Source organism: Galeopterus variegatus, unplaced genomic scaffold (genome assembly GCF_000696425.1).
Source record: "Galeopterus variegatus unplaced genomic scaffold, G_variegatus-3.0.2 Scaffold189, whole genome shotgun sequence".
NCBI lineage: Eukaryota > Metazoa > Chordata > Mammalia > Dermoptera > Cynocephalidae > Galeopterus > Galeopterus variegatus.
Window position 1 is genome coordinate 246,009 of NW_007726300.1, and position 25,476 is coordinate 271,484.

At 38.4% G+C, this 25,476-nt stretch overlaps 1 protein-coding gene across 2 annotated transcripts in view; it reads right to left on the reverse strand.

Annotated features, from left to right (window-relative positions):
- The window catches only part of SATB2 (SATB homeobox 2), a 183,514-nt gene that overhangs the window by 31,113 nt on the left and 126,925 nt on the right, over positions 1-25,476 (reverse strand). For both annotated transcript variants that reach the window (XM_008564650.1, XM_008564655.1), the window contains exons 8-10: positions 25,189-25,401; positions 20,684-20,839; positions 5,723-5,920 (exon numbers count right to left, since the gene is read on the reverse strand). In XM_008564650.1, the coding sequence (XP_008562872.1) occupies positions 5,723-5,920; positions 20,684-20,839; positions 25,189-25,401 (567 nt within the window). The remainder of the gene's footprint in view (positions 1-5,722; positions 5,921-20,683; positions 20,840-25,188; positions 25,402-25,476) is intronic.

The following is a 25,476-nucleotide window of genomic DNA, read 5'->3' on the forward strand; positions in this document are numbered from 1 at the left end:
TTGGAAGCAAACTCACAAAACTAGATATTATCCATATAATCAGAAGTAGAAAAACAGGATCAAATTCTCAGTGCTTAAAGGTAGATTTAAAGTATCCTTAAACATTAGCAATGAGAGTCACATTCTGAGGCGACCTCAAAAATGCCAAAGCAGCTTGATGAAAAGTGGAAATTTCAGTCACATCAGTTCTTTGACATCACACCAATGAGTTATAGGTTTCACTGCATTAAGTGTCCTGTAAAAAAGAAAGCTGAAAAAACTAGATTTATTCAGTAGAATGATTAAAACTTAAATGACATACATAAAAACAGCTTTGCATGATACCAGACAGCCAATAGTAAGTGTTCGGGGAATGCTGAACATTGCAAATTAGCAGCTACCAGCACATGGATGAGAGTCAGACTCTGAAGGTAGACAGATGTGAACTGAACATAAGTTCTCACTTTGAACAAGTTACTTAACTTCTTTAAGCTTCAGTTTCTTACCATTGAAAGTAGATAAAAATCCAACCACCCCCTTGGCTTTTCACAATGATTGCTGAAGGTCAAGACATGGAAAAATCTCACATTTTGAGAGCCTGGCTCTCAAAAAGGCTAGTTGATACCAGAGAAGAAGAAGAAAGAGAATGAAAAGGAGAAGGGGGGTGGGGGGTAGAAAGAGGAGGAAGAGAAAGGAGGAGGAAGAGGAATAGGAAAAGGAGAAGCAGCAGAAGCAGCAGGAGCAGCAGCATCACTGTTGTTGTTATTACTGCATTTTATACAGGAAAAACTCAGAATCAGCCTCAGCGATGCTCAGAATTTTTTATCTTGTGCTGTTAGGCAATTAATGGTATGTCTATACCAGGGTTTCACAACCCCAGCACTACAGGCCCAGCAGGCCAGAGAAGTACTTGTTCTGGAGTTTGTCCTGTGCATTGTGGGATATTTGGCAGCACCTCTGGCCTCCACCCAGTAGATACCAGTAACACCCCAAATTAAAATAACAACACTGTCAAATATGCCATGGGGGACAAAATCACCCCAAAATCAGTTGAGAACCACTGGCAGATACAAATGACAGGAAGACTGTGGCTTAGACAATGCTGAAAATCCCCTGAGTGAGCAGTAATCCAGCGAGTGAAGGCATAGGCTGGTGTCTGGCTGTCATCGACCAGGTCTTACATTCTTACTCAGTGTACACCATGGAATTTTAAAACAAGCACTTGTCAGGAAACCACACAGAAGCAAGCTCAGAATTCCTGAACTTAAAAAATAACCCATGGAAACACTGTGTGGAAATACAATAAAGCAATAAAGTGCAAACTACACAGACATGAACAATTTGGCAAATTCTCCCCAGTCAACTCCACTCAGTGACCTAGCCCTAGAACGAGCAATGTCCTTTCTTCTCTACTGCAGTAAGAGGGAAGTGTGGTTAGAGGAAAGACCAGATGCCAAGAACGCCTGCATGTTCATCCAGCTGGTGATCCTGGCTTCAGGCAAGACTTGACGTCTCTGCTCTGGTTTTTCCAATTGTAAAATGGACTTGGTAATAATTAATACCCTGACCTAATTAGTTTTTGATTCTAAGCTGAGGATATCCATTCACTATAGGGCCTTGGGTCATAACCACTAGAGGGGAAATCACTGCAACCACAAGCAACAACTTTGTCTCCAACATTTTGGGGTAAAAAGTGGAATTTATTTCATCTTTTTCATGCAATATTTTGCTTTGGTTTGGTTTGCCTTCCCATGTCTCACCTCTTTTGATCTTCTTTGTGCTGTCAATACATGGACCAGAAACATTATGCAGATTAGAGTTTCTCAACTTTTTTCAATTATTGACTCCTTAAGAACTTTTTAAACTTTTTTTTTTCCTAATCATTTACCCCCCTCACAAAATTTTAATGCCAGAGATATAATGAATATCTCTTTATGTACCATGTCCCTTTGGAGGGCCACAAACCACTGTAAATCTAAGATTTTTATGCTCCCTGAGAACAAATTTTTACCCTCTTGGTTGTGGATCCATGGAGTGAATGGATCTAGTTTATAAAATGTGTTCAGAGCCTGGAAAGCCAGCTTCTATATAGCAGGGACTTAAATGGGGATTTCTGAAGAAAACTAGAGAAACCAGATAATTCCATATGATGTCAAAGCTACACCTCACCTGGCAAGATCTGAATTCCCAAGGAAGAACAATCTCACTCTTCCAGGATCGCCATGTCTCTGACAATGACAACAACCATCAGTGGCCCCAAGCCCAGCTTGTTCTCAACTCTAACCTTGCATCTTTTCATTGATGTGAAATTCCATCAAACTTGCATTTTTTGGTAAGCATGCAAAGGACAATGGCGTGTAATGGCTACCATCAAAGAAATCAGAGCCATGGGGCAAAGGCACTTACGGCTTTGGTGAGGCAGCTTCAGATATAGAGGTGTAATCACAGGGGCCAGGTGACCTCACAGGACTGAGGTAATGTGACAGGTGGACGGGATGTGTGCACATGAGCATAAAGAGTGCGGGTGATGGGGATCTTGGCAGCAGGGTGGTGAACTTGTGCCCTGTGGAAAGACTATCGGCCCCAGCCAAGGAGGAGCCTAAGCCTGGTAGGTCAGATCTTCTTATTTTCTGGATTTTATGTGAAGTATCCTGATTTTTAAATACAGGCTTAAATTCTTTAAACCCTTAAAAGAAACAGGCTTAAAAGAAACATTTGTAGGCACGAAACAAACATCTGCAAGCTAACACATACTGTCCATTTGTAAACTCTATTTGCAAACAAATGGCAAGAAAAATTTCTTCTCTTCTTTGAGGACAGAGGCTGTGACTCTAAGGGACTTCCCAACATCACAGAATCAAATGGGGAGGTATGATGCAAAGCACCTTCTTTTATCCAGTGCATCATCTGTGGGCCCTAATCCAACAGACTTAGCCAGTGGGTAATTATGCACAAAGACCACTGTCTCATATCTTTACCATTTAAGAAAAATTAAGAAATAATGTATTCTAATTACCTAAAGAAATTTAAATGGCACTCTTCCACAGTCACACGTTAGGAGGACTTCTATATGTTTTAATATTCTACATATATCAGAAGCTCTAAATAATCATTGATTTCACCCATACTTAACAATTTAATAATGGCACATCTTCTACCTAGTTAGACAAAGTGCAACAATGCCCAACTATTACTCTACATACAAAATTTAAAATCCCTAAAATACACGAGCCACTCTCTCTCTCAAATTTTAGTTGATATAAGGGCACAAGTGAACTCCAACCCTGCATCCAACAGCTTGACTTTTAGACAATTATGGGCATTTTTTAGTAGCTTGGTATCTTTTTAAATATGAGGGTACTTCAAAAAGTTTGTGGGAAAATGGAACTAAAAGATAATATGAATGCTTCCATGAATTTTTTGAAGCCCCCTTGTATAGTCTTTCCCAAATCACAGAGGCTGTACCAACTGGTCTCCAGGCTCAAGAGTTCTGCCATCTGGTTCTAGTTACTTTTCTTCATTTTTCATATTATGACTGTAATAAATAATCAATTCCCAGCTTTATATTTTGCTGACAAACATAAATTCAACATTTCAAAGCAGTGTCACTCAGAAACAGACACAATGTAAAGAAAAACAAAAAGCAATGTACTGAAGAGTTTCTTCACAGTAGTTAGAGGATAAAGGCCAATGGCTAAGGCAAATTCAATGTAGAGAAAATTACCTTATTTGCAAACTCTTTAGCTAAGATATGAGTGACAGAAATAACCTTTTATAAAATAAGTGAATTTGTCTTAGTGATATCAGAAGTTAATAGCCACAAAGTGCTTACACTGAAAAGGAAATTTATAGGCTGATTTTCGCTTAGCCATTTAATATTGTTAGCACACCCTAGTTCTGACATACTAACAGAAAAGATAATAAAACTCATAAATCAACTGGCTGTCTGCTTCTAAGATTTACTTTACTTGAACTGAACAACTATGAGACAAAATATTATGTTGAATATTCCTTTAGTTACCTAAACACAGGGCCCACAGAGATGATAATTTCTGGACAAATAACAAAGACAGCCATCATTTAAATAAAGGGAGGTCCTCAATTATAATAAAAAATGGGTTTTAGTATTTTTATCTCAGATTTCTCTGAGTTTCCAACTTTATCATCATCCTATGATTAAAATGAGCTGTTATTAATGTCTAGAATAAATCAGTTTTTTCATTCCTGTTCTATTTTTACTTCACCTGGGTTGAACTAAGACAATCCTGAATGAAAAGTCCATGGAAAGTCAGTGCCCTGAAGCTAGACTTTGGCTCTGGTTGGTTCAAGAAAGAAGTTCGGACTATTTCATATCACAACGAGGAAAAAAATGGTGACGGCAAGTCTCGTGTATGACTGAATTTATACTTTTCATGATCTTTTGTCTGAGGCTCTCTGTTTCATTAATTTGATTGATATTAAAGAGGGTTTTATTTTATAAAATGATTGATAATAAATGAAAGCTTCCTTTTTATTCTCTAAAATAAAAGGTTGTTAAACCTATAGCAGGCCCCTCATTAACTTTAATTTCTACTACATCTCAAAGTCTGAAAACCACTGCTCTGTGTGACTCAGTACATTGGTCTAATTATCTATAGGGAGGTGTCCTGGTATTTATATGAGGCCACAGCCAAGAGACAACCAAGGGAGGAAAGGGGGAATGTCGGTCCTGAAGGGTAAGCCATGCGGCTCAGCCTCCTGGGAATGAATTGCCCCAAACCTGAGTCCAGAGCCAGGAGGGTAAGGTACCCTTCTCAACCACCCACCCTGGGTTCACTGTGGATAACGTAAGAGACTGTCTCTACGAATCCATGAGTTTAGCAGTTTGGGCGACTCATTCCGTAACTCTGGCCCTGAAAGCAGACCAATGATAGCATGAAAGCACTGACTGAGATGTCAGTATTTGGACAGAAAGTAATGTAATGGGCTCGTTAACTTCTGGTTTCTCCCCTAGGCATGTAAAGGTGGAGCGAGGGAAAAGGAGACACAGAAAACTCCGAGTCGGGCACCTTCACTTCCTCCTTCACATCCCTCCTACTACGTCTTTATCAAGAAACCCTAGTTAATATTTCTTCTTGAAAATTACTGATTTTAAATGACAGTCAGTAGTTAATTCAATTACTTTCAGAAAGAAATGTTTTTTTTTCTCAATGAGAACAGAAACTAAGCAAACAAAACACGCAATCCAAATAAAAGCAGATTTCTAAGAGGGAGGAAACCAAAGACAGCAAAAACTCATCTTAAAATTCTAAGAATCTGTCACAATTTCTCTCAAAGGTTCAGCTGGGTTCAGTGGTATTCACTAGGTCATGTGGCTACTTCTTTTCCTCAGCCTAATCAAAAATCCCTCAAAGAATTTGGATCAAAAACTACTTCAGTGTTGGAACTGATGGAAACTGTTTTCTGATTGGGAGATTTAATTCTCCACGAGTGCTCTGGCTTCACAATCCCCCAAGTAAAATGCTCTCAGAAAAGCAGCTGTCTGTGTCATTTGACTTCTCAGTCATTTTTCCCTGTGTGCACACATACACATTACACACTCATGCACACGCACAGTGGCCACTATGGCAAAAGGGTCCTCTGTCCTTAGTGATATGGCATGAGACACCCTCCAATGGGAGCTGGAGTGGTATGCCCCTTTGGCCCTCAGCAGCTGCTGCTGGTACAGAATGTCCTGGTCAGGTGGCGGGGAGGGGATGCTAACCTGCACCGGCTCAGGTAGAAGCTGGACCACATGCTGCATGCGTTCGCTGTGGTGATGCCTTGATTCCTCCTCATAGATCACATCCCTCTCATGCTGGGGAAGGTTCAGGAAGCGACGGATGGTACAGAGGTTCTCCCAGAGTGTGCGGTTTTCTGGGCTTGGGTTCTCCTTCCAGCGGAGCAGTTCACACAGCCAGCCCTAGAGAGAGAGGAGGCCACTTGAGTTAACCTGCAGAGTGCAGAGGAGCTGAGTGGGCCTCGACTTAGTCAAGTTCATCATATTTTTCTGTTAAATTGTTCCCACCACCCTGCAGAGATACTAAAATAGTCTGACTCTAAAAACCACCCAGTGGCCACACAGGTGGTAACATCAATGCCCAAGAATCTTTACCCTTGTTAGTTATCTTATCACCTTTCCTATAGAATATATTCTCAATTACAGTTCTTTGTAAAAGATAATCAAGCAAGACTATAGTTGTCTGATTCTCAAAAAAAATAATCCGTGCTGGTCAGCTACAATTTTTAAGCATTACCCAATTGGCTAGTTTTCCATTCTCAGAAAAGAGTGACGATGAACAAATATGTACTATGAGAGGGAAAATTCTGAAGAAGAAAAAAATGTTTGAGTGTAAATAGCACTAAATTCTCTAGGGAGGAAAGAATCTCACAATTATCAATAATGCCACAGAATAGAAACAATAACCTCAGCTAGAATTAAAAAAAAAAAATGTAAATGTGCTCAATCCCTGAACCTTTGACTCAAGGCCCTCCTCACCAGCACCCTCCCGCCATAGCCACACCTGCAGGAAGGTAGGCAGTTGGTCAGGTCACACCTGCAAATGTCTGCCTCCCAACTCTGGCATCCGGACATTCTCTCTCGCAACTGCACGAGAAAGAAAATGTAATGCAAATTATGATGGATTATATGAAAATAATACAGAGGATGCTGTCAACATCGCTCACTGACTCATGTCAAAATATTTTACCCAGTAGCTTTCTAACCCATCATTTCCAAGCTATATCATTCATTTTAAAAACAAGAACTGTCCAACGTCACACCTCTTGCAAAAGAGTAAAATTTTTCTAAAAAGGTGCATGATTAAACAAAAATGACTGTGAAAAATAAATCCCAAATCTCAACAAATTCTATATTATAACTTGTAAGGCAATGAAAGTTCCTGACATGCATTATAAAAACCCCACATAACATCATAAGCTGTTGTTTGTCTAACTCTCCACTGTGTCTTCTGCCTTTACCCAAAAAAAGGCAAGATTTGATTATCTCCGCTGCATCAGCCAAGACAGCAACACCAGCTGTTCTCATTGTGCAGCGTCTTCCTCGCGGCCTCCATGTTAATAACCTGATCATTCCATTTTCTCCTTCAACTGCCGGCTGCAGCACCGCGAAGAGACAAAAACCCAGGCCCATCTGCAGCAGCTGTAGGCACTGAACTGTGAAGCCACTGGGGATTTATAAACTAATCTGTAACACAACACTGCCTTGTTTTTACAAGTGAGAGGCCACATTTGCGCAGACCTGATCTTTTCTTGCAATAAACTGGGAGCTTGGGAGAGTTAGAGAGTTAGGAAGAATGAAAAGAAGGTATCTTATCATTTGTTTGGAAATGTTTTTCCAAGTATTTTCATAGATTTTTTTTTCTTTAACTCAATTGAGAGACAGGTTATGTTGATTTTCAAGGTGCAATGTATATGAAAAATGAAGACACATTTTTTTTACCCCTACCAGAAAATAAATTATATATTTAAAAGTCTCCTAGTCCCAAAGTGTTCCCTCAAGGGTTTCTTTGTACAAAGGAAAGAATTCTTGAAACGGAAAATAAACCATCTGTGGAAAAAATAAGCTCCTATTTCTCTGTCTTTTCACAGATCTGAATAAGTCTCCAACTGAACTCTCTCAAATGTTTCAAACAGGTATGTTTATCATCTCCCAGGGGAGGAGATAGCATGGAGACCAATCATTCAACGGAAAATAAAAACAAAAACCTACATCTGTTAAAAGATGAAGTTCTGAAATACTCAGACTTTAAGGAAGACAGCACCTGCTGTTCCGCTTGAGGAGTGAACTGCATTATGGGAAGCCACAGCTTGAAAGGAGACAGGTGACAGCTGAGTGGTATCTCCACTTATGACATTAGGAATGTCTCACACAACATTCATTGCTGTATTTGATTTATATGCACTGTTATAATCTGCACTCATTACAATCACTTAGAACAACACTACAGGCCTTGTTGTGGACTGTGCGCTGTCTGCCATCAGTCTTTAAGAAGTGTAGTGCTCAATTTGCCCACTGACATGCAAGGTCTTGACCTTGGAGCTATTAGGGAGCAGATTAGACACAAGTGTGATCATGTGTGCAGACATAAGCAAACCAAATTAATTTCTGGCACAGGGAGGTAGCCCTGTTCTTAGGGCACCAGAGAACTTCCTCAAATCCCTGATGGAGCTGAGCTAATAGCATGTTTAAGGGAACCCAGTTTTGAAGATGAAGCACATTCATGGTATTTAGAGGGTTATTAATCTAGTTTCCCCACAAAGTGTTTGCTTGGCTGATCAGATTAAGGGATGGAGCCTCCAACAGTGCACCCCCCACCACAGCAGGCCCCAAGAAATCTGTGATACTTCACAGCCTTGGACATATTGCACCATGTGTACCCAGCTGCTTCAATAATTAGCTTATGAATGTATCAGCTGGTTCTGTGATTTTTTATAAATAATAACTAACCTACAGAGCAGAAAGATTGTCAAGAGCCTCACAGTAGCACAAAATTGTAAGGTGCCCCTCACTCTAACTTGCTCTTCTACTAAATGCCGATATTCCCTACAAGCGGAGCTACTGTGATGCTGTTTACACATATTGACTTTGTAGCTGAAATGGGAATGTATTTTTTGTCAGTTTTCTTCACGGCAGCCATGGTTTACTTTCCCCTCACTCTGACTCATTTGCTCACTCCACGAATCTGTATGCTCGTCTTCAGGAAATCTATTCCTGCACCTCACTTCCCAACTCACCCACCATCTTTTTCTTCACATGATCCTTCCACCAGCCCATTTGGGGTGCTTATCTCTGTTTTCTCAATAAAATCTCTTATTAGATTGTCTGGTGGCTAATGAATGTGTGAGAAAGTGCCATGCTATTGCATGAGTACACATGTATGCAACTGTGAGTGAATCCATCATAGAAGAGATAAAGGGTCCCCACACTGGTATTTTTTTCATTTATATAATTTTTGCATGCCATCCAAGAAAGTTTTGCAGTATCAGTCAAAAAAAAAAAAAAGTGTAAATGTCAAATAAAACAGTGACAGATGACAGTATTCTCTATTGAATAGCACTGTTTCTGTCGTGCATGTTCAATGGGAACTCATGAATTATTAATAAACAAATCTCCTTTTTCTGTTAAAAATCTCAAGTAGGTTTTTTGTTGTTGTTCCCTATGTGTTATGTGGAGCATTCCAGGAGAATTATTTTCATTTCATAAATGCTGATACAGAAGTTCATCTGATTTTCAGCCTTGGCCAGCTCTGTGAGTGGGTACCATGAACTGTGGAATATGTACCTCTCTGTGATTTCTCTTTTAGTCTGGTTGTAACTTTTAACCAAAAGCTGGCTGAACATACAGTCAGTTTAGCTTTTACAGTCTGGTAAAACTAGGACTAAGTGAATCACAAGTGTTTGAGCATAGCTAGGAAGTATAGAGACTATTAAACTTGGAGCCCTGAGACCTGACTGCTAAGTTCCTGCTCTGTCAGTAAATAATTGGGTGACCTTTGGGCAAATGGTTACCCTGTTGGAGCTTCTGGTTGCTTAACTATAAGAGGAAGGGTTTACAGAAGATCATCTCTAAATTCCCTTGCAGTTCCATATTCCTTGACCTTGTTACCTGTCATAAATAGCAGATAGTTATTAGTCATCAGGCTTAAAAATACAAAGAACCACCTTGACCAAGTGATCAAAGTCAAAATCACTAGTGATGATCTACTGACACCATAAATGCTGTGATATGATGTCCTATGAAGGACACAACATTGTATCTAAGGTAGTCTTGACCAAAATGCATAACCTCTCAGTCAAATCAATGGAAAACATCAGACAAACCATAATTGAAAGGTATTCAACAAAATAACCAATAAATACTCTTTCAAAAGAAACAAGGTCATAAAGGAAAAGGAAAGATTTAGGAACGGTCGCAGACTGTGGATATTAAGGAGAAATAACAACTAGACGCAATGTAGTTTCCTAAATAGGATCCTGGCAAAGAAAATGGACATTTGTATTAAAAAAAAAAAAAAAAAAAAAAAAAAAAAAAAAAAAAAAAAAAAAAAAAAAAAAAAAAAAAAAAAAAAAAAAAAAAAAAAAAAAAAAAAAAAAAAAAAAAAAAAAAAAAAAAAAAACTGGCAAAGTTAGAGTAAGGTTTTAGCTTAGTTAATAGCACTGAAATAATTTTAATTTTACGGTTTTGATAATGGCACTATCATCAATAACTGCACTATGGTGATGTAATTTATCAACATCAGGGGAAGCTAGATAGAGGATACACAGTACAGTGCAATTATCTCTTCTGTATTATTTTTGCAACATTTCTGTGTTAGTTTTCTAAAGTACAGGAAATACCTGGAACTCACATAGGAAAATACACGTGAAGCCTAAGTGTAACAATGCCAAGAAATTCATGATTAAACCTTTTGTTTACTATCAAATTCTGAACCCAGAGAAGGAACACAGGTTCAAAGACTGCTTCCTTGCAGTCAATGGTTAAGAAGTTCCTGAGCACTCAGTGCATAAGCAAATCATATTTATTAACATCTCATTTTAGCCATCTCATCAGCCTCTTAAACAAATATATTTCCCTCAGCAGAAAAAACAGTTCTGACTATCCTTTCCAACTATGCAGGTCAGGCGACACTCATACTAGTCAAGATATGGTTTGTTTACAATCCACGTTTCTGAAAAGTTGCATGTCAATCTAAATTTACAAAGCAAATCACATTGTAAATGTATTAGGAATCCTTAGTATTTCAAGAAATGTGCCATTAAATCTTTTTGGAAGATGAATAATAACCCCATTGTTTATCTTCCAGTAAACTGACAGTTTCATCAGTGAATTACATAAAAGACAGAACCTCTACTTCATAATTCAAGAGCATTAGAAGAGGCAATGGTAAGAACCACAATTTGCTCCTGTTTTTCCTTCATAATCTCATCTCCCATCAATTCCCCCTACTGACTTTGTGTTCCACCCAATGGGAATTACTCACAGTCCATGGAAATTATTTGTCCATTCCCACCCCCATGCTTTTTCCATGTTACTCCCTTAGCTGAAATGTCTCATACCCAAACCTCTGTCTCCCTTGAGAAGCTGAACTTGAAGACTCAGCTGATGTGGTCTCACCTGGTCTCCTGTGAGAATTGGATGCTCACTCCTGCATGACCCCAAGCATTTTGATTAACCTTTTCACAATTGATGATTATTATTGTTAGGGGTGGGCATGTCTGCATCCCCATCAGAACAGTCAGCTTCTTGATGGGACAGGAGGGCAAGGGTTGGTTTCTTATTCATTTTAGGATTTCAGAGCAGAATATGATTCCTTACAAACAGTAGATACTCAATAAATGTTAATTAGATTGCACTGAAATTATTAGGGCACATAGAAATTAGCCTAGAGAAACATTTTATAGCCTGAAATTCAAAGAATTATTGTTGGGAAGGAGTACTAATTCTCAGAAGCAACCCTGTCAATGTTTTAAGGTTTGTTTCCCCATCTCTAATGCATGAACATGATAAGGAAAATGGGGTTACCCAATTTATCCCTATTATATAAATTGCAAATAATGACAGAGGTCTCTCAGAACATTAATTCAGTTTACAATTTTCTACTGAGCACTTACCTCCTGTGTGCTATATGCAATGGATTGGTACATTACATACATCATTTAATTGTCACTGTTACTTCTTACTTAAAAGGTTAATTGAGATCACTGACAAGAAAGTGAGTAATTCTGACCATTAAGGAGAAGCAGTTCAGGAAAAGCGTCATCGCTGAGAATATGATGTATAAGGTAAACCTTGAAAGGCAAAGATAGATTTCATCGGGTGGGGAGAGGAAGTGATAGAAAGCACATTCCAAGCAGAGAGAACATTATGAGCAAATGCAAAGACGTGTAAAGTTAACACGCTCAAGGAATCAGAAGCAACTCTGTGAGGCTAAAGCACAGTTTAGAAATGAAGGTAGGGATGAGACTATAAAGAACACCACGCAAAGAAATTTCATCTTAATCCTACAGGCCCTAGGAGTCACTGAAGGCTTTTTAACTGGTATGACAAAGAATTAGTCACCCCCCCCCACCCCTTCTTTTTTAACAGTAAGTCCTAGGGGAAAAGACAAAGATAAAGTCAATAATATCACTTATCCTAGCCTAGATAGAAGGGTATTTTTCATAGTAAAATCATGTTGCTGGGTATTAGCCAGGACCCACAATGGCCTGGTAGTGGTAAAGTACATACTTCATAAACTTCATCCTCTAAAAGTTTTCATTCTTTAAAAAAAAAAAAGACATGTATCATAAGCAACAAACTATAACAATCATTTAAAAAACCTGTTATCATCTTAATCATTTTCTTTTCTCTTTCTCTCTCTGTATGTATGTGTATGTTATTGTTGTCATTGTTGATCTTGTGCATATGGGAGTTTTTTAAGCTCTCCTGGATTGTAAATGAATGAGGAATGGCAATATCTATTTCATTTATAAAAAATTTTAAAGATGTAAAAAGTTCAGGTAGACTCCAAATCACATACCAAAGGCTGAGAATGTTCAAATGAACAGGAATGTCTTTCAAAAAACATTAATACGGCCCAGTGTTTCAGTTCGGAGCCTATCAGATATGAGTTTGAACCCTAGCTCTAAACCTTATGTTTAAGTGATATGGGGAGGTGGAGAGCTGGGAGAGCATATGAGAAGAGAGGGATTCCTGTCCATGGTACTGAAATGTCACTACAAGTTTCTTCAGGACACTGGCTATGACTCAAACTTCTCCCAGTCTCCATGTTTTTTCCTTAAAAAAAAAAAAAAGGTCTATGTTTACAACAAATTTTCCAGTTTCTGTACTATTTCAGAACAGATAGAAATCAGGACTTGCTCAGCACTAATCACAAATTCACAGCCTGCTTTGGTCACCAGCAAGAGAGAGTAAATAACTTTGTCCCTGTCGAGTAAGGCTATACTCTCTTTGAAGGCAAGATATTGTTACAGTGATGTTCCCCTTGATGTGCCTAACACAGAGTTGACAAGTGAATTTAGTCAATTAAATAGTAAGTAGCCCCCCACCCTTTTTGCCCCTTCAGGAACTCTAATGAATGAAAAAGTCGGCAAATGAACAGTTCTTCAGGAGAATGACTCAAGGCTTCTTGCAGCAGAAATGTAAAAGGCCGTTTACTCACCCACATCTTCAATACAGAAAATGTCAGCATATGTAACCAAAAGGAAATGTTTTCTGAGTGTCTCAAAAGAAAATTCATATTATTAACCACAGACAGTTCACTTTCTAAATGGAAGCACATAAAGTCCCCAAACAAACTTTTGTAACTGTGAAAGGATTTCTTTTCAGCTGGTTGAGATTCTTCTGAAGTGTGAAATGAGCCAGATAATATTCAGCTCTTGTTTCTTAGTCACCGAATTCTCTTTTCATGAATCCAATAAGTGTCTATTAAAATAAATAAACCCCCTAATGATTCAAGATAACCTAATCAAGAAAACCGAAATGGATAAAAGGCTAACTACAAGGGAGACTCGTCAAGGGCTTCAGTGAATTCCTGACGAGGAGGTCATCTAACCTGAAAGAAGATTTGTGCTAGCATTTGGTTACAGTTCAAGGTTAATTATTTTATACCTTGAATGTGATAAGTAAAAATGATCTGCTTCTCTTTCTTATTTTTCAAAATTGTATACTAAGTTCTAAACTGTATTTTCATGGGGACCAATTTTCACCTGTCTCTGGGCTACCTTATAAGGTATATGTCTCTCACATTTCTACGGATGAGTTTCTCAAGATTGGGTCTGTAATTGAGAGCAATGAAAATCTTATTTCAGAACAACTCTTTAACCTCTGCTAAAGAGGGCTCAAGTCAAGAGGGAATTCCATAAAATTTTGTCACCCTCCTTACCATAGATCCATGGGACGTACATAAGCTATATAATACTACGGAGGCTTGGTATGCCTTTACTTATATAAATATGTATACACATACATACATGAGTACATGCACCTGAAAAAGCCATTCATATCAGTCAAAAAGAAGAAAGAATCTGGAATCTGGAATCTTGTTCTTCTCCACTTAACCACTAGAAAGATATTAACAGCAAACACACTAGGCTAAAATATCAAGCAGAAAATAACCAAAATGTTTCCAGTCTCACTTCAGGTCCAAATTCCAGCATACCTGTGTCACAGCCCTGTATATTAGGCAAACTTCCTCAGAACAGAGAAAACAACTTGAAAAAGACACAGCAGAAAACCAGAAGCCAGGCTTTTTTGGAAGATGAAGGTGTGGAATAGAGTGAGGCAAGCAAGAGACTAGGGCCAGATATGTAAGGAGTATGGTTCTTTAAGTGTGTGCCTCCTGACACCCTAGCCTGGCCTGTGAAAAGAAGATGAATAGGCTCCATAGCAAAGTGGTAGGAGCCATTCAGAGGCACCAGTCTTCTCTCACTGTAAGAACCATGCTTTAACTCAATGTTCTCTTCCCAAGAGGACTGGGGAGAGTTCAGAGAGGTGACTTTAATATGGCAACATGATTTGCCTCAAAGTCACATGTAAGTTTCCAAAGGTACCATGTCATGAACAGACAAAATAAAGCAACTCCAGGGTTTCTGCAGTAGATAAAGATGAGTTTAAAATCAGTAAAAAAATTGTAGCGATGAGTTAAAGGTATTTGATATTTTAAGAACTGCATATGAACTCTGTGATTAATCTACATTGACATCTAATTAAAGACTCCTATAAAGGCTAGTTTTAGAGCATGAAACATTAACATAATTAATTGTGAGAGTGGTAAAAAGAACCCAATTCTTCATTATGAGGTTGGTCTTCTGAAAATTTCTGCTAAGAGTCCCTCATTAGAATCTAATCCCTTGTGATTATGCTGAGAGAAAAAGGAGGGGAAACTGAAGGGCTCGGCTTGATGCTCAGGCATCACTGTGTTGACTGTCCACTTCGTGGCATTTGGGAATTTTGAGAAATTTCTTCACTAGGCATCATAATTTTTTCAAATGGTAATTTTAGTATATTAGTTTTTTTGAATTTGAAAGCTCAAATTCAAAATTTAGTGCAGACAGCCCCTAAATTGTTGTATACCTGCCCAGACTGACAAGAGTAGAAACTGCTCCTTGATAGGCTTTCAGATGATTATGTTCCAAAGAAACTGGCCTAGGGGGCAGCTACTTGTTCAAGGCCACCCACTCCATTTTAGCTTGCCTTACATGCTGAATACAAATGGCAAAATCTAAATCATTTGAGACTGAGACCACCATCTCATTTTACACAGAGCATCCGATAGCCTGTACTTCCTATCACTCTTCATACCAGAGAGATCAGGGTAGCCACACATCTATTTCTAATGCTTGAGCTATCTCAGGCCCAATAAAGCACCCCTATTACAAGAACTTAATAATATAAGATAAAGGTCAAACCACTGTCTGTGCAAAGTAGCAAAACTTTGATCCTCATGCAATATTTAAGGCCAAGAAACTAAGTAATGACACTAAAGATAATATTTTATATTTTGTAAATTTACTCTGCTACATGAAAAGCTTTCCTTGAAAAAAATAATTGTATTTTTAAATTGTCTTATAATTAGGTGTTGTGAGGTATGATCTCAGTGAGGATATGAACATGCATGTATACTCCCATGCACACATGTATGTATTGAAAGGAAAGTTTCTAAAATGCTCATAGTAACTACCTCTGGGTTGTGGAATTGTGGGTGATCCACGTTTTTGCCTTCATACTTTTTTTCACTTTCTGAATTTTCTAAATAAGAAGGTTATTACATATGTAATCATAAAATAGAAGTTATTTCTTTAAAAAAGAAATATGTACAATTATGCTTGGGATATTTTTAAAAGAGATACAAAAACATAAATTAATACAGTAATCCATGACTGAATGAAGAAAACGCTAGCACATATACTGCATGTGATATAAACGCCAACAACAAACAACAATTAAAAAAAAACAACGAACCAAATAATATACCCATTTTTTTTTATGTAAAGTTGTCTTTCTTTCCTTTGGTTTTGTTTTATTTAAAAAGGATCTGCCATGGAGACCTGTATGTTTTAAATCATTTAGCCTATAAAGCAAATTAGACCAGCTATAAGGAGAGACTAAAAAAAAAAAAAAAGTTCATAAAATTTAAGCTCGTAAACTACATCTAAAACAGAAGTAGCCTCTCATTTAGGAATAAAATTTAAGTCAGTTGTTGAGAACTCATAATATATATGAGGGGTCTTCAAAAAGTTAATGGAAAGACTTGTATTATCTTTTAATTCCATATTCCATGAACTTTCTGAAGTGCCCTCACATATATATTTGCTGTAGAAAGATAGTGATAAGGTATAAAGGTCACTACACAAAATTTATTTAATTATAGTGTACATGAAGCATAGAACATATTGAAACACAATCACCATGTAGAACAGTTTCTATGGGAAAAATGATTTCAAAATTGTAGAGGCCAGAAATCCATCTCCTCTAGCTCTACAATGAGATCATGATTGTGCCTCCTACGCTCTTTTGTAGTAGAAAGAAGGCCTTTATCATTCCTGACTCTATAGTTAGCTCCCACAGATCACGGGCCTGGAAGAGGGTGGGGGGAGTAATGGGGAGGAGAATTCTAGGATTGGCAGGAGTCCTTAAACCGTGGTGGAGATGAGAGCATCCTACCAACGTCATCTCACCAAAGACTTCTCTGGGTCCCTTCTTGTTCCCAGATCACCCTCATTATTTCATCCCAACAGCCTCTGGGGCTGGCTCTTTCATTACCACCATCTGGGGTTTACACCAGGCTATCTCTTTCCCTTTGTCCATACAGAACAGAATGCAGTGTCTCAACTTCCCTCTATCTTTCTGATAGAGAAAGCAAGCCCAATGCCCTCCTGAAGTGTTTGTTCATTAGTTTGTTTTTATTTTTTTAGTGGAGGGAAGGAAAATAGGAATTAAACTAAGCCCCTTCTCATTTCTCTCCCTACTCTATTTTTACCCAAACCTTGTAGGAAAAGACAGTCATATATGTAGAGTTGGGTCTTGGGCTATACAATGTTCACTCTCTTCTCAAAAGAAAACCAACTTCAGATGATCCTCAGCATTCTACGAGGCTATGAAAGAGAACAGAGAGCAGGATATGAGAGAAACAATGAATTAGTGTCTGGGGAATGCAGCAATTGATGTCAAGCAAAAGAAAGATGGCAGAAGATGCTGTGACAAAGTACATGGCCATCACTGGAGGACTGCAGTAGGAGTGCCCATAGGTTACTGTGTTTTCTCCCCTCTGGATTTCCACTTCCCAGATCACAGGTGATTATGGGCAACGGGGAAGAAAAGAGTAAAGTAAGAGGGATAAGAAGATTACCAGAAGCTGCTGAGGAACGAGGGGTTCCTGTGGCCACTCGATTCATTCCTTGGTGGCCCTTTGTACGAGAGGGTCAGACTGAAGTTCTACAGAAAACGTCCTATACACCTTTACATTATAACTCCAACTAAGAACCCCTCACTCCTATTTCACTGGCCATAGTGTCATCCTATCCCTTAAAGACCAACAACCAACAATCTGAATATTCTGCAAAAAGAAGAGAAAGATACTCCTCAGAATTCACACACACTAAATTATTCTAAACAACTAAACTGATCCCAAATCAAAAATAAAAGTACAAGGTGAAATGTACCTAAGTGTGTCTTTCCCTCTTACTTTGTTCTTCTTTGACTTTTCTCCCATGAAGAAAGAGGCAAGAGCCAGATAGGAAATATCTAATGGAACTGGATGATGGACTGGCCTGGCCATGACAAAGGAGCTGGGGCTGAGCTGGAGGAGATGGTCTGTGACCCTACAAATGCATCCTGTTGTAACCAATGCACTAAGGAAACACACACACTTCCCATAATGGATTTTCACCATGGACTAGTCTGTCACCCTTTCAATTCCTTTTCTACCTCTCCCACCCCCACTTTGTGCCTGTTCCCAAACATTTAGCCATCTTGGCTCACCACCCTTAATCTCTCTAAAATTTTCTTCCCCTTTTTCCTATTCTTCATTCAAAGGTTCCCTAACACACAGGACACTGTTAGGTATTATTCTTAATAGCTGATTACAGCAATTCGCACCAAGGAATGAATGAAGTTTAATGGAGGGTTCATTTCTATTTTAAAAGAAATTTCAAATGGAAGGGGAGGGTTGCTATGTGTATTTGAACTGGGCCTTCAGGGCTCCAAGCCTACTCCAGTTCATAGAAGTTCCTAATTAAAGGTTCCCCTAATTTCACTTCCAAGGGAATGAAAAGCCCCTGTTATGCATTTGCCCACTCAGTAACCCCAAAACTTCCAATCCCTCCAAAGTAAAATAAAAGAGGGAGAGAAGGGAATTCAGGAGAGGAAGATAAAACCTTTGTTCTTTCAGTCCTCACAATCCAGTGAAGTAGGTGTGGCCATTCCCCATTGCAGCCTGGAGAGGTAAAGTCCCACCATTAGTTATATACATATGCACACGCATACATCTATACCTTGTGGATATGCACCGAATATATGTGCAGTGTTCCAAATCATACAACTGACTTCACTAAATATGCTTTTTATCAAGTGAACACTGGTATTTATAAAATGGAGTGAGTATCTTATGTTAAATTGCCTTTGAAACTATTGGTTAAGTTCATTTTGTCAGGCAGTACCACTTTTTATAAACATAACGCCTGATTTGCCTACCTAGTCAGCTATTTCCAATAAGGTCCCCTATTCCTAAGTTATAATAAGATCACTATCTCAGTGAAAAAAGAACACTTAGGCTCAATCTCACCCTTTGGCATATTAATTCCCAGAACTACATTTTCTTCCAGACTCTACAAGATCAGGGCTACTGATCTCTTGGGAGGCATCAAAAATTTGGAAAGCTAAGCTTTAGCCAATTGGCAAAGACAGCTTTCAATCAGCCACCTGAATTATTTTGGGAGGCCGGAGGCACCACTGTTTCCAAAAGTCAGAGTGCCAAGTCAACAGGACTATTATAGGCATTTTGAATCAAGTTCTCAGACTGTGGTCTTCAGTTTTTCTTATAAGCTGCTTATAAAAAAAGGGCTGAGTGAAACTTTGATATTTACATCAAGTCATGACTAAGGGGCAGGTTTGCAAAATCAATTGTGCAGCTTTTATACTCACTGCACATTTACCACATATGTCCTTTATTACACAGTGGAAAACCATTAAATGCACAGTAGTTTTGCCAAGTGGCATTATGCATTTAACAGCTTTATTCGTTTAACAGGTCCAACTCTCATTATATTTTGCCATGTGGTGCATGGGATTTTATGCATTTAACAGTTTAAGAAGGCTCTATGGTATTTTCTTTTCATTTATTTCATACTATGGCTGGACATCATGTCTTAGCAAACTGTATTTCATTGATTTCATTGATGAGAGAGAGTCAGAGTAATCTAGAAAAATTACTATATTGAAATTGAAAAGGGAAACAAACATTTCAATCCTCTTCAAAATTCCTTGGTATTCTACTTCTCCTTCCCTTTTATCAACATCTGAAAATTACTTGTCAGGTTACTGAAAAATTGCAGGTAAAACTGGCTTATCCCAAAACCATAGAATTAGTCTCAATAACATTTAACTATCTATCATTTAAAGGTTTCTAAGTTCTAAAACCTTAATTTTTATTGAAAACCTTCTTGCTTAATAGAAATACAATACTCAGTAACTTCCTTTCTTTATAGCACACTAACAGAAGATCTGTTAGGGGGATGATGGACCATTTCACCATTTACATATGTAGGGATGAAAACATTTGTCATTCAAGGCCACAGAGGAAATCAAGCTCAGAATCAAAGGACTCTCAAAATTATGTTTTAACTAACTTCTACTTCCTCTACCTCGCATTAATTGTTCATCCTAGACATAAATAAGTAAGCACCTCAAACTAACCTAAGATTCTAGAATAGGGCAGAAGTTGTCCCTTTAAACAAACTGAAACAGATAATAGATCCCACAACTGTTGCTGCTTTCAGAAATAAAAAACCCAAGCATCTGTCTGCCCTTTTCCCTAGAGTATTGCATTCCCCACAATCACGGCACTCTGAAAAATTTTACTGGATAAGCGTCTATGTTTTTCTGTTAAAGGATTTTAACACTTATTCTGGACTCCTCATGTGTGTTTTCTCCTGAAAAAACAACTGTATTCTGTACATAAAAGAAACACCTGACATGGAAAGCTGTCTCTGGGGCTGGGGAAAAGTGGTTATTATAACAAAGTCAGCCATTGCCCTGCTGGGAATAAGAGGTGATGAGACCTGCTTAAAACTTGGTTGAAGAAAGGTGCTGTTATACACATTCTAAATTTTGCATGAATACAAAAAAAAAAAAAAAAGGAAAGAAAGAAAAAGCACGACAACAAAAAAAGCACATACCACTGTTTAGAAAAGAGACAAATCACTCAAGGCTCATTCTTTTTTTGAAAAAATTCTTTAGAAGAAAATACCTGAGGTTTTGGCTTAGTCCCTATTTTGAACTCCAATGGGAGCAAAAGCAAACTGTGGAGCAAAAGGCAGAACGTGACAGGTTCCCTGGGGATTATTATTGTTATTATTATTATAGGAACAGATGTATTTTTATTGGTGGAAGGAGGAGAAAGGTCTAATTCCAGCCCTAGATTTTGCTCTTTTAAAAACCACTCACCTGACTTTTATTTGCAGCCACTTTGGCAAACAGGGCTTGAGACACCTTGGCCCTTTTCATCTCCTGTTGGATCTCGTCATAAATGGCAGCTGTGATGTTGACGTTGGCGCCATCCACCTTAATAGGGAGGTCTGTTGTTGGTGTCGAGGTTTTGGCCTACCAAGAGACCATGAAAATAATAATTTAAAAAGTGCTGCATTCAGCCCAGCCATCTGTGCAGAAATTATCAAAGGATTTCAGTCAGCTGATGCCAAACTGCATTAGCTACAGAGGGACACTTCCTGTCCATTATTCTAATCAGGTTAATTGTGATTGGAAATAATTGCAGTGCATTCCTATAGGACATGCAGAACCCTGTCAACCCTTTTCCCTCACAGTACCCTGGATGGTTCACAGGTAGGGTAGCTACCCTGGGCACCAAACAATAAGCAACGATCTAACTGCAAAACAAACATGCAGAACACACACACAGTTACCTTTTTCTTTCTAAAAATGGCACACCTTGGAGGAAGAGCCAATTCTTCCAGAAAAAATGAGTAAATGGGTAGAGGTCTCTAAATAATAAATTATTACTCAATTTAATGCACTCCCCTGAGTCTGTCTCATTCTTTATTAAAGCTTTACGTATGTCATTTGAGTATGTATGGTTTCCCATCATTATCATCATTATGCTACCCAGACAGTCACCTAATTTCACCTAGGAAATCAGTGGAAATGAAACAAAATTTCATTTCATAAAACTAGGCTTCAGAATGCCTTTGATGTGCCGTTTTCATTTTCTTAAACTCATATTGTGGTTTTATGTATTCTGCTGTGCTCGTTTTAATTGAATGATTTCCCATCAGCTTCAGAGACAAATGAAGGGCAATATAGAAGGTGTCTGTACTTCTTGGGGTTAGGATAACCCTAAAACGTTTGAATCTACTTGATCCAAAAGACTATGAGAGCATTTGCTTGGTCTGAACCTTAAAAGTCTTTGCTGGTGTCTAATGAGAGGCGCTGAGCTGGTTTCTTAGAACTCTTAGCAACATGGCTCCAGGAACAGTCAGCCCTGATCCTTGGGCACTCCAGGCTGAACTGGTCTAAACTATTTTTTTCCTTTTTGTTTCCATTCAACCTAGCATCCCAAATCAAGGGAGCTGTCCCCAAACCACAACTTTCCCTATGTGGATGCCCTGAGCTGGTCTTCAATGGATCCAGCAGCCTGTGGATCTGGAGAAAGACATGGCATGCAGTTTGGACACCGTGCAATCATTATCAACAGTGTCTTGAGGCCAGAATTAAGATTCTAAATTTCCACGAAAGCTTTACTTTTTAAAAGTGCTCATTGACTTTTGCATTCTCCTTGACTTCCCTGTCTTGTACTATTTTCTAATATCTACAAAGTAATAATAAGTATAATTTATAGGGTACTTTTTATGTGCCGGGTACTCTAGAAAGTGTTTTTACTTTTATTATCACGCAATTTTTAAAAACTGAAATAAAAGAGGATACTTAGCTGGCTAGAAGGACCAGCAACAGCGGGTGAAGGAACCATGACCTGAACTCACATCTTCAGGCTCCAAAGCATGGGCTCAGGAGCACTGTATTATACTGCCTCCAACATCTGTGATTTATTCTGGATGCTGTTTTTACAGGTATCCTCCTCACCTCTAGTTTGGACTTTCCCATAATAATCGAAGTCTCTGTAATTTTTTCAAAGAACTCCCTTTTCTCCCCCAAATTTCTAGTTAACCCACAATGCTTTTCCTGTTAAGTGAATAATTCAGCATATCATCTCTTTTTCCCAATTCAGTTTTCTTCATTAGCCGCACCTGTCAAATCTTCTCTAGAAGCCTGAGGGCTAAAATGAAACCCCTCAAGAAACTATAATATATGGTTGAGAGCCCAGGTTCTGGACTCAGAATACCTAGAGTTCAAATCCAAGCTCTACCACTCAGCCATGTGACCTAATACAAGCTATTTAACTCATCTAAACCTCAACCTCCTCACCTGTAAAATGGGGATAATATCACAAAGTGGTGAGGATTTAATTCATGCAAAATGCTCACAATAACTGATACACAGTAAGCACTTTACAATCATCCTTATCTTTATGCTATTATTTGGTAATTATTAAGTACACCAAGGAATACTGGCCCATTTAAAGGATTATGAGAAAAGAGGTTTAATTTCAAATGTGAATTCCTTCAATATGTTTTGAAACCACAATAAAATGTTGATGGCTTTTGAAAAATGATCTCTCCATGCTTATGTAAGACTGCCTGTATGTACTAAATTGCTGACTCCAACTGAAAGGATGAGTAAGTACAGACTCCTCTATTATCTCTTCTCACAATGAAAGCTTTACTGTGCTATGGATCTTTACTACTGAGATATGTCTGTAAGGAATTTTAAGGAATTTAAGTAGCTAATCATGAAATGTTTTAAAAGACTTTAATAAGTTTCCCTTTCTCATTCTTTACCCCCCCCCCCCAGTAAAAGAAGAAAATTCTACAGAATGTGCAAATGCGGTGCCATGACTATATTCTCAGAAACATGTTTAAGATTGACTGGTTAGCTTAGCTGGTAAGAGTGTGGTGTAACATCGAGGTCAAAAGTTTGGATCCCTGAGACCGGTTCCCGCTCACTGGCTGAGCGCGGTGCAGGCGCAACACTGAGAGTTGCGATCCCATTGCCGGTCCCCAGTACGGGCGCGACACCAAGGGTTGCGATCCCGTTACCGGTCAGTAAAAAAAAACAAAAAGGAAAAAAAAAAAAAAAAAAAGTTTGGATCCCTGTACCAGCCAGCCACCAAAAAATGAGACCAAAAACCCACGATTAAATATTTCATATTTATTTTCAGAAATCTCAAAACTGTGAAATGAAATAATCAATTTGCCTGTTATACTTATCCCTAAAGGGCACTTTTATCTAGATGGTATTCTGTCCCCCAAAAAGCAAAATACTGACCCTAACTGTGTGGGCTTGTAAGTTGGTCTGGCTCCGAAAACTATCAGGTCTTTAAAAAAGTACCTAAGGTATACTCTTCTTAGAAAAATATTATAAAGGAGCTAAAAACAAAACACACAGACCTGTGTTATTTTCTAAGAAATAGAAGTGACTTTCTCAGAAGAACTGCCTAGATAAATGGTCAAGAAGCATGGCTAGACTCTCCTATAACAGTTTCATGAGCTTCAAAAGTGGCAAAAATACTGGTGAATTTAATAGAAGCAAATATTAGTGCAAATTAACAACTTACCCAACTTAGGAGCTCAATATGCATGCCCCAAAACTTTTTAATAAATAAATAAAAAGACTTGGTTACACATGTCCAGAATAAGCAGTCAAGAGACTCATTTTTCATTTAAAAGTAACTAAAACTCATAATTCACTAAAGTGTAAGTAACACAATTTGTCAGTGCATGATAGAAAATGATCTTCAATTAAAAAGCTATTGCAGAGTGCAAAAATACAAAAAGAGTTAAGATGTGTGAAAAAATGAATTGCACTTGAAGAAGCTCAAATGTTTCTACTAAAATAAAATTTTGTTTCTATGCTTAATGCGTTTCTTGGAATTAATCAGAAAACAAACTTATAAAACCAAAACTACAGTATCTATGCAAAATGATCCTTAGTTTTGAATTACCCAGTTTTTGGATTTGTATAAATATATATGCATTAAATACTGGTTTGAAAACTATCACTCAGAGAGAACTTGCTACCATTCTAGCAACAGTGAATGGGATAGTTTTATCATAAATCTACTGAGAGTTAAAAGTTTAGGGGAAATAGGGAGTAGGCTAGAAATGAGTGGCCTCAGATCCTAACTGGAAATGACCTCTGACTGCCTTGAGACCTTGACACAGCATTACCAGACACACATATTTGTAGGAAGACTTGAGAATAGCACACTTTTAAAGTGTGTGGAGAACAGGAGTCACTGAATCCTATGTGGAGATCATCCCAGGAAGGAAAATCATTAAGGCCTACCTTTCCACTATCATTTTCTAAGGGATCATTGAGTGATACCATTCTGATCTAACATGTGCATGCTTTCACTAGGCACAGGTCTTCCCCCATTTTGCCTTTTTTAGATTGCATAAAGCAGAGCTCTGTCCTCTGCCCTCAATAACCCTCCACTCCATCCGAATAAACATAAAATTTAAGGAAAAGCAATGTGCTAATTCAGCCTCAACACAAATCTTCTAACCCCTTCTTTGATAACTAAGCAGCTGTCTGTAGAAATTCTAGAGCCTACCCCTCCACACACTGCTGCCTACCTGCTCCCCTCACCTGCTACATATGGAAGAATGGGCACCTTTCCTAAAGAGATGGAAATGGCATATGATATAGTACAGGATTACACTATTACATAGCCAGAGGTTCATGTCCTTTGACCAACATGTTCAGTGGATTAAGAAATTCTTGAATTTTGTCTCTTAGTTTTCGAGGAAAAACACAGTATTAGTGAAGGCAAGATGTTTCCAAGGCAAAGACTGAAAAGTCAGTGGATCAAATCTCACCTGAGGGGTTCGGGAGGAGCTGGGACTGCTAGAGGCCGATGAGACCATGCTCACATTGGGGTTCATGCTCCGCTCTCTCTCGTCCTGGTATATGCGATCCCGTTCCACTTCTGGCAGATTGAGGAAATTCTGCATGGCCCTCAGGTTTACTAAAAGAGACTGAGAGGCCGTCCGAGGATCTTCTTCCTTACGCAGAATCTCAGACAACAATCCCTAATTAAATGAGAAAAAAAAAATAGGTCAAGTCATATCTGCAGATATATGTGTGTGGTTTCTGTCTTCTGGCTC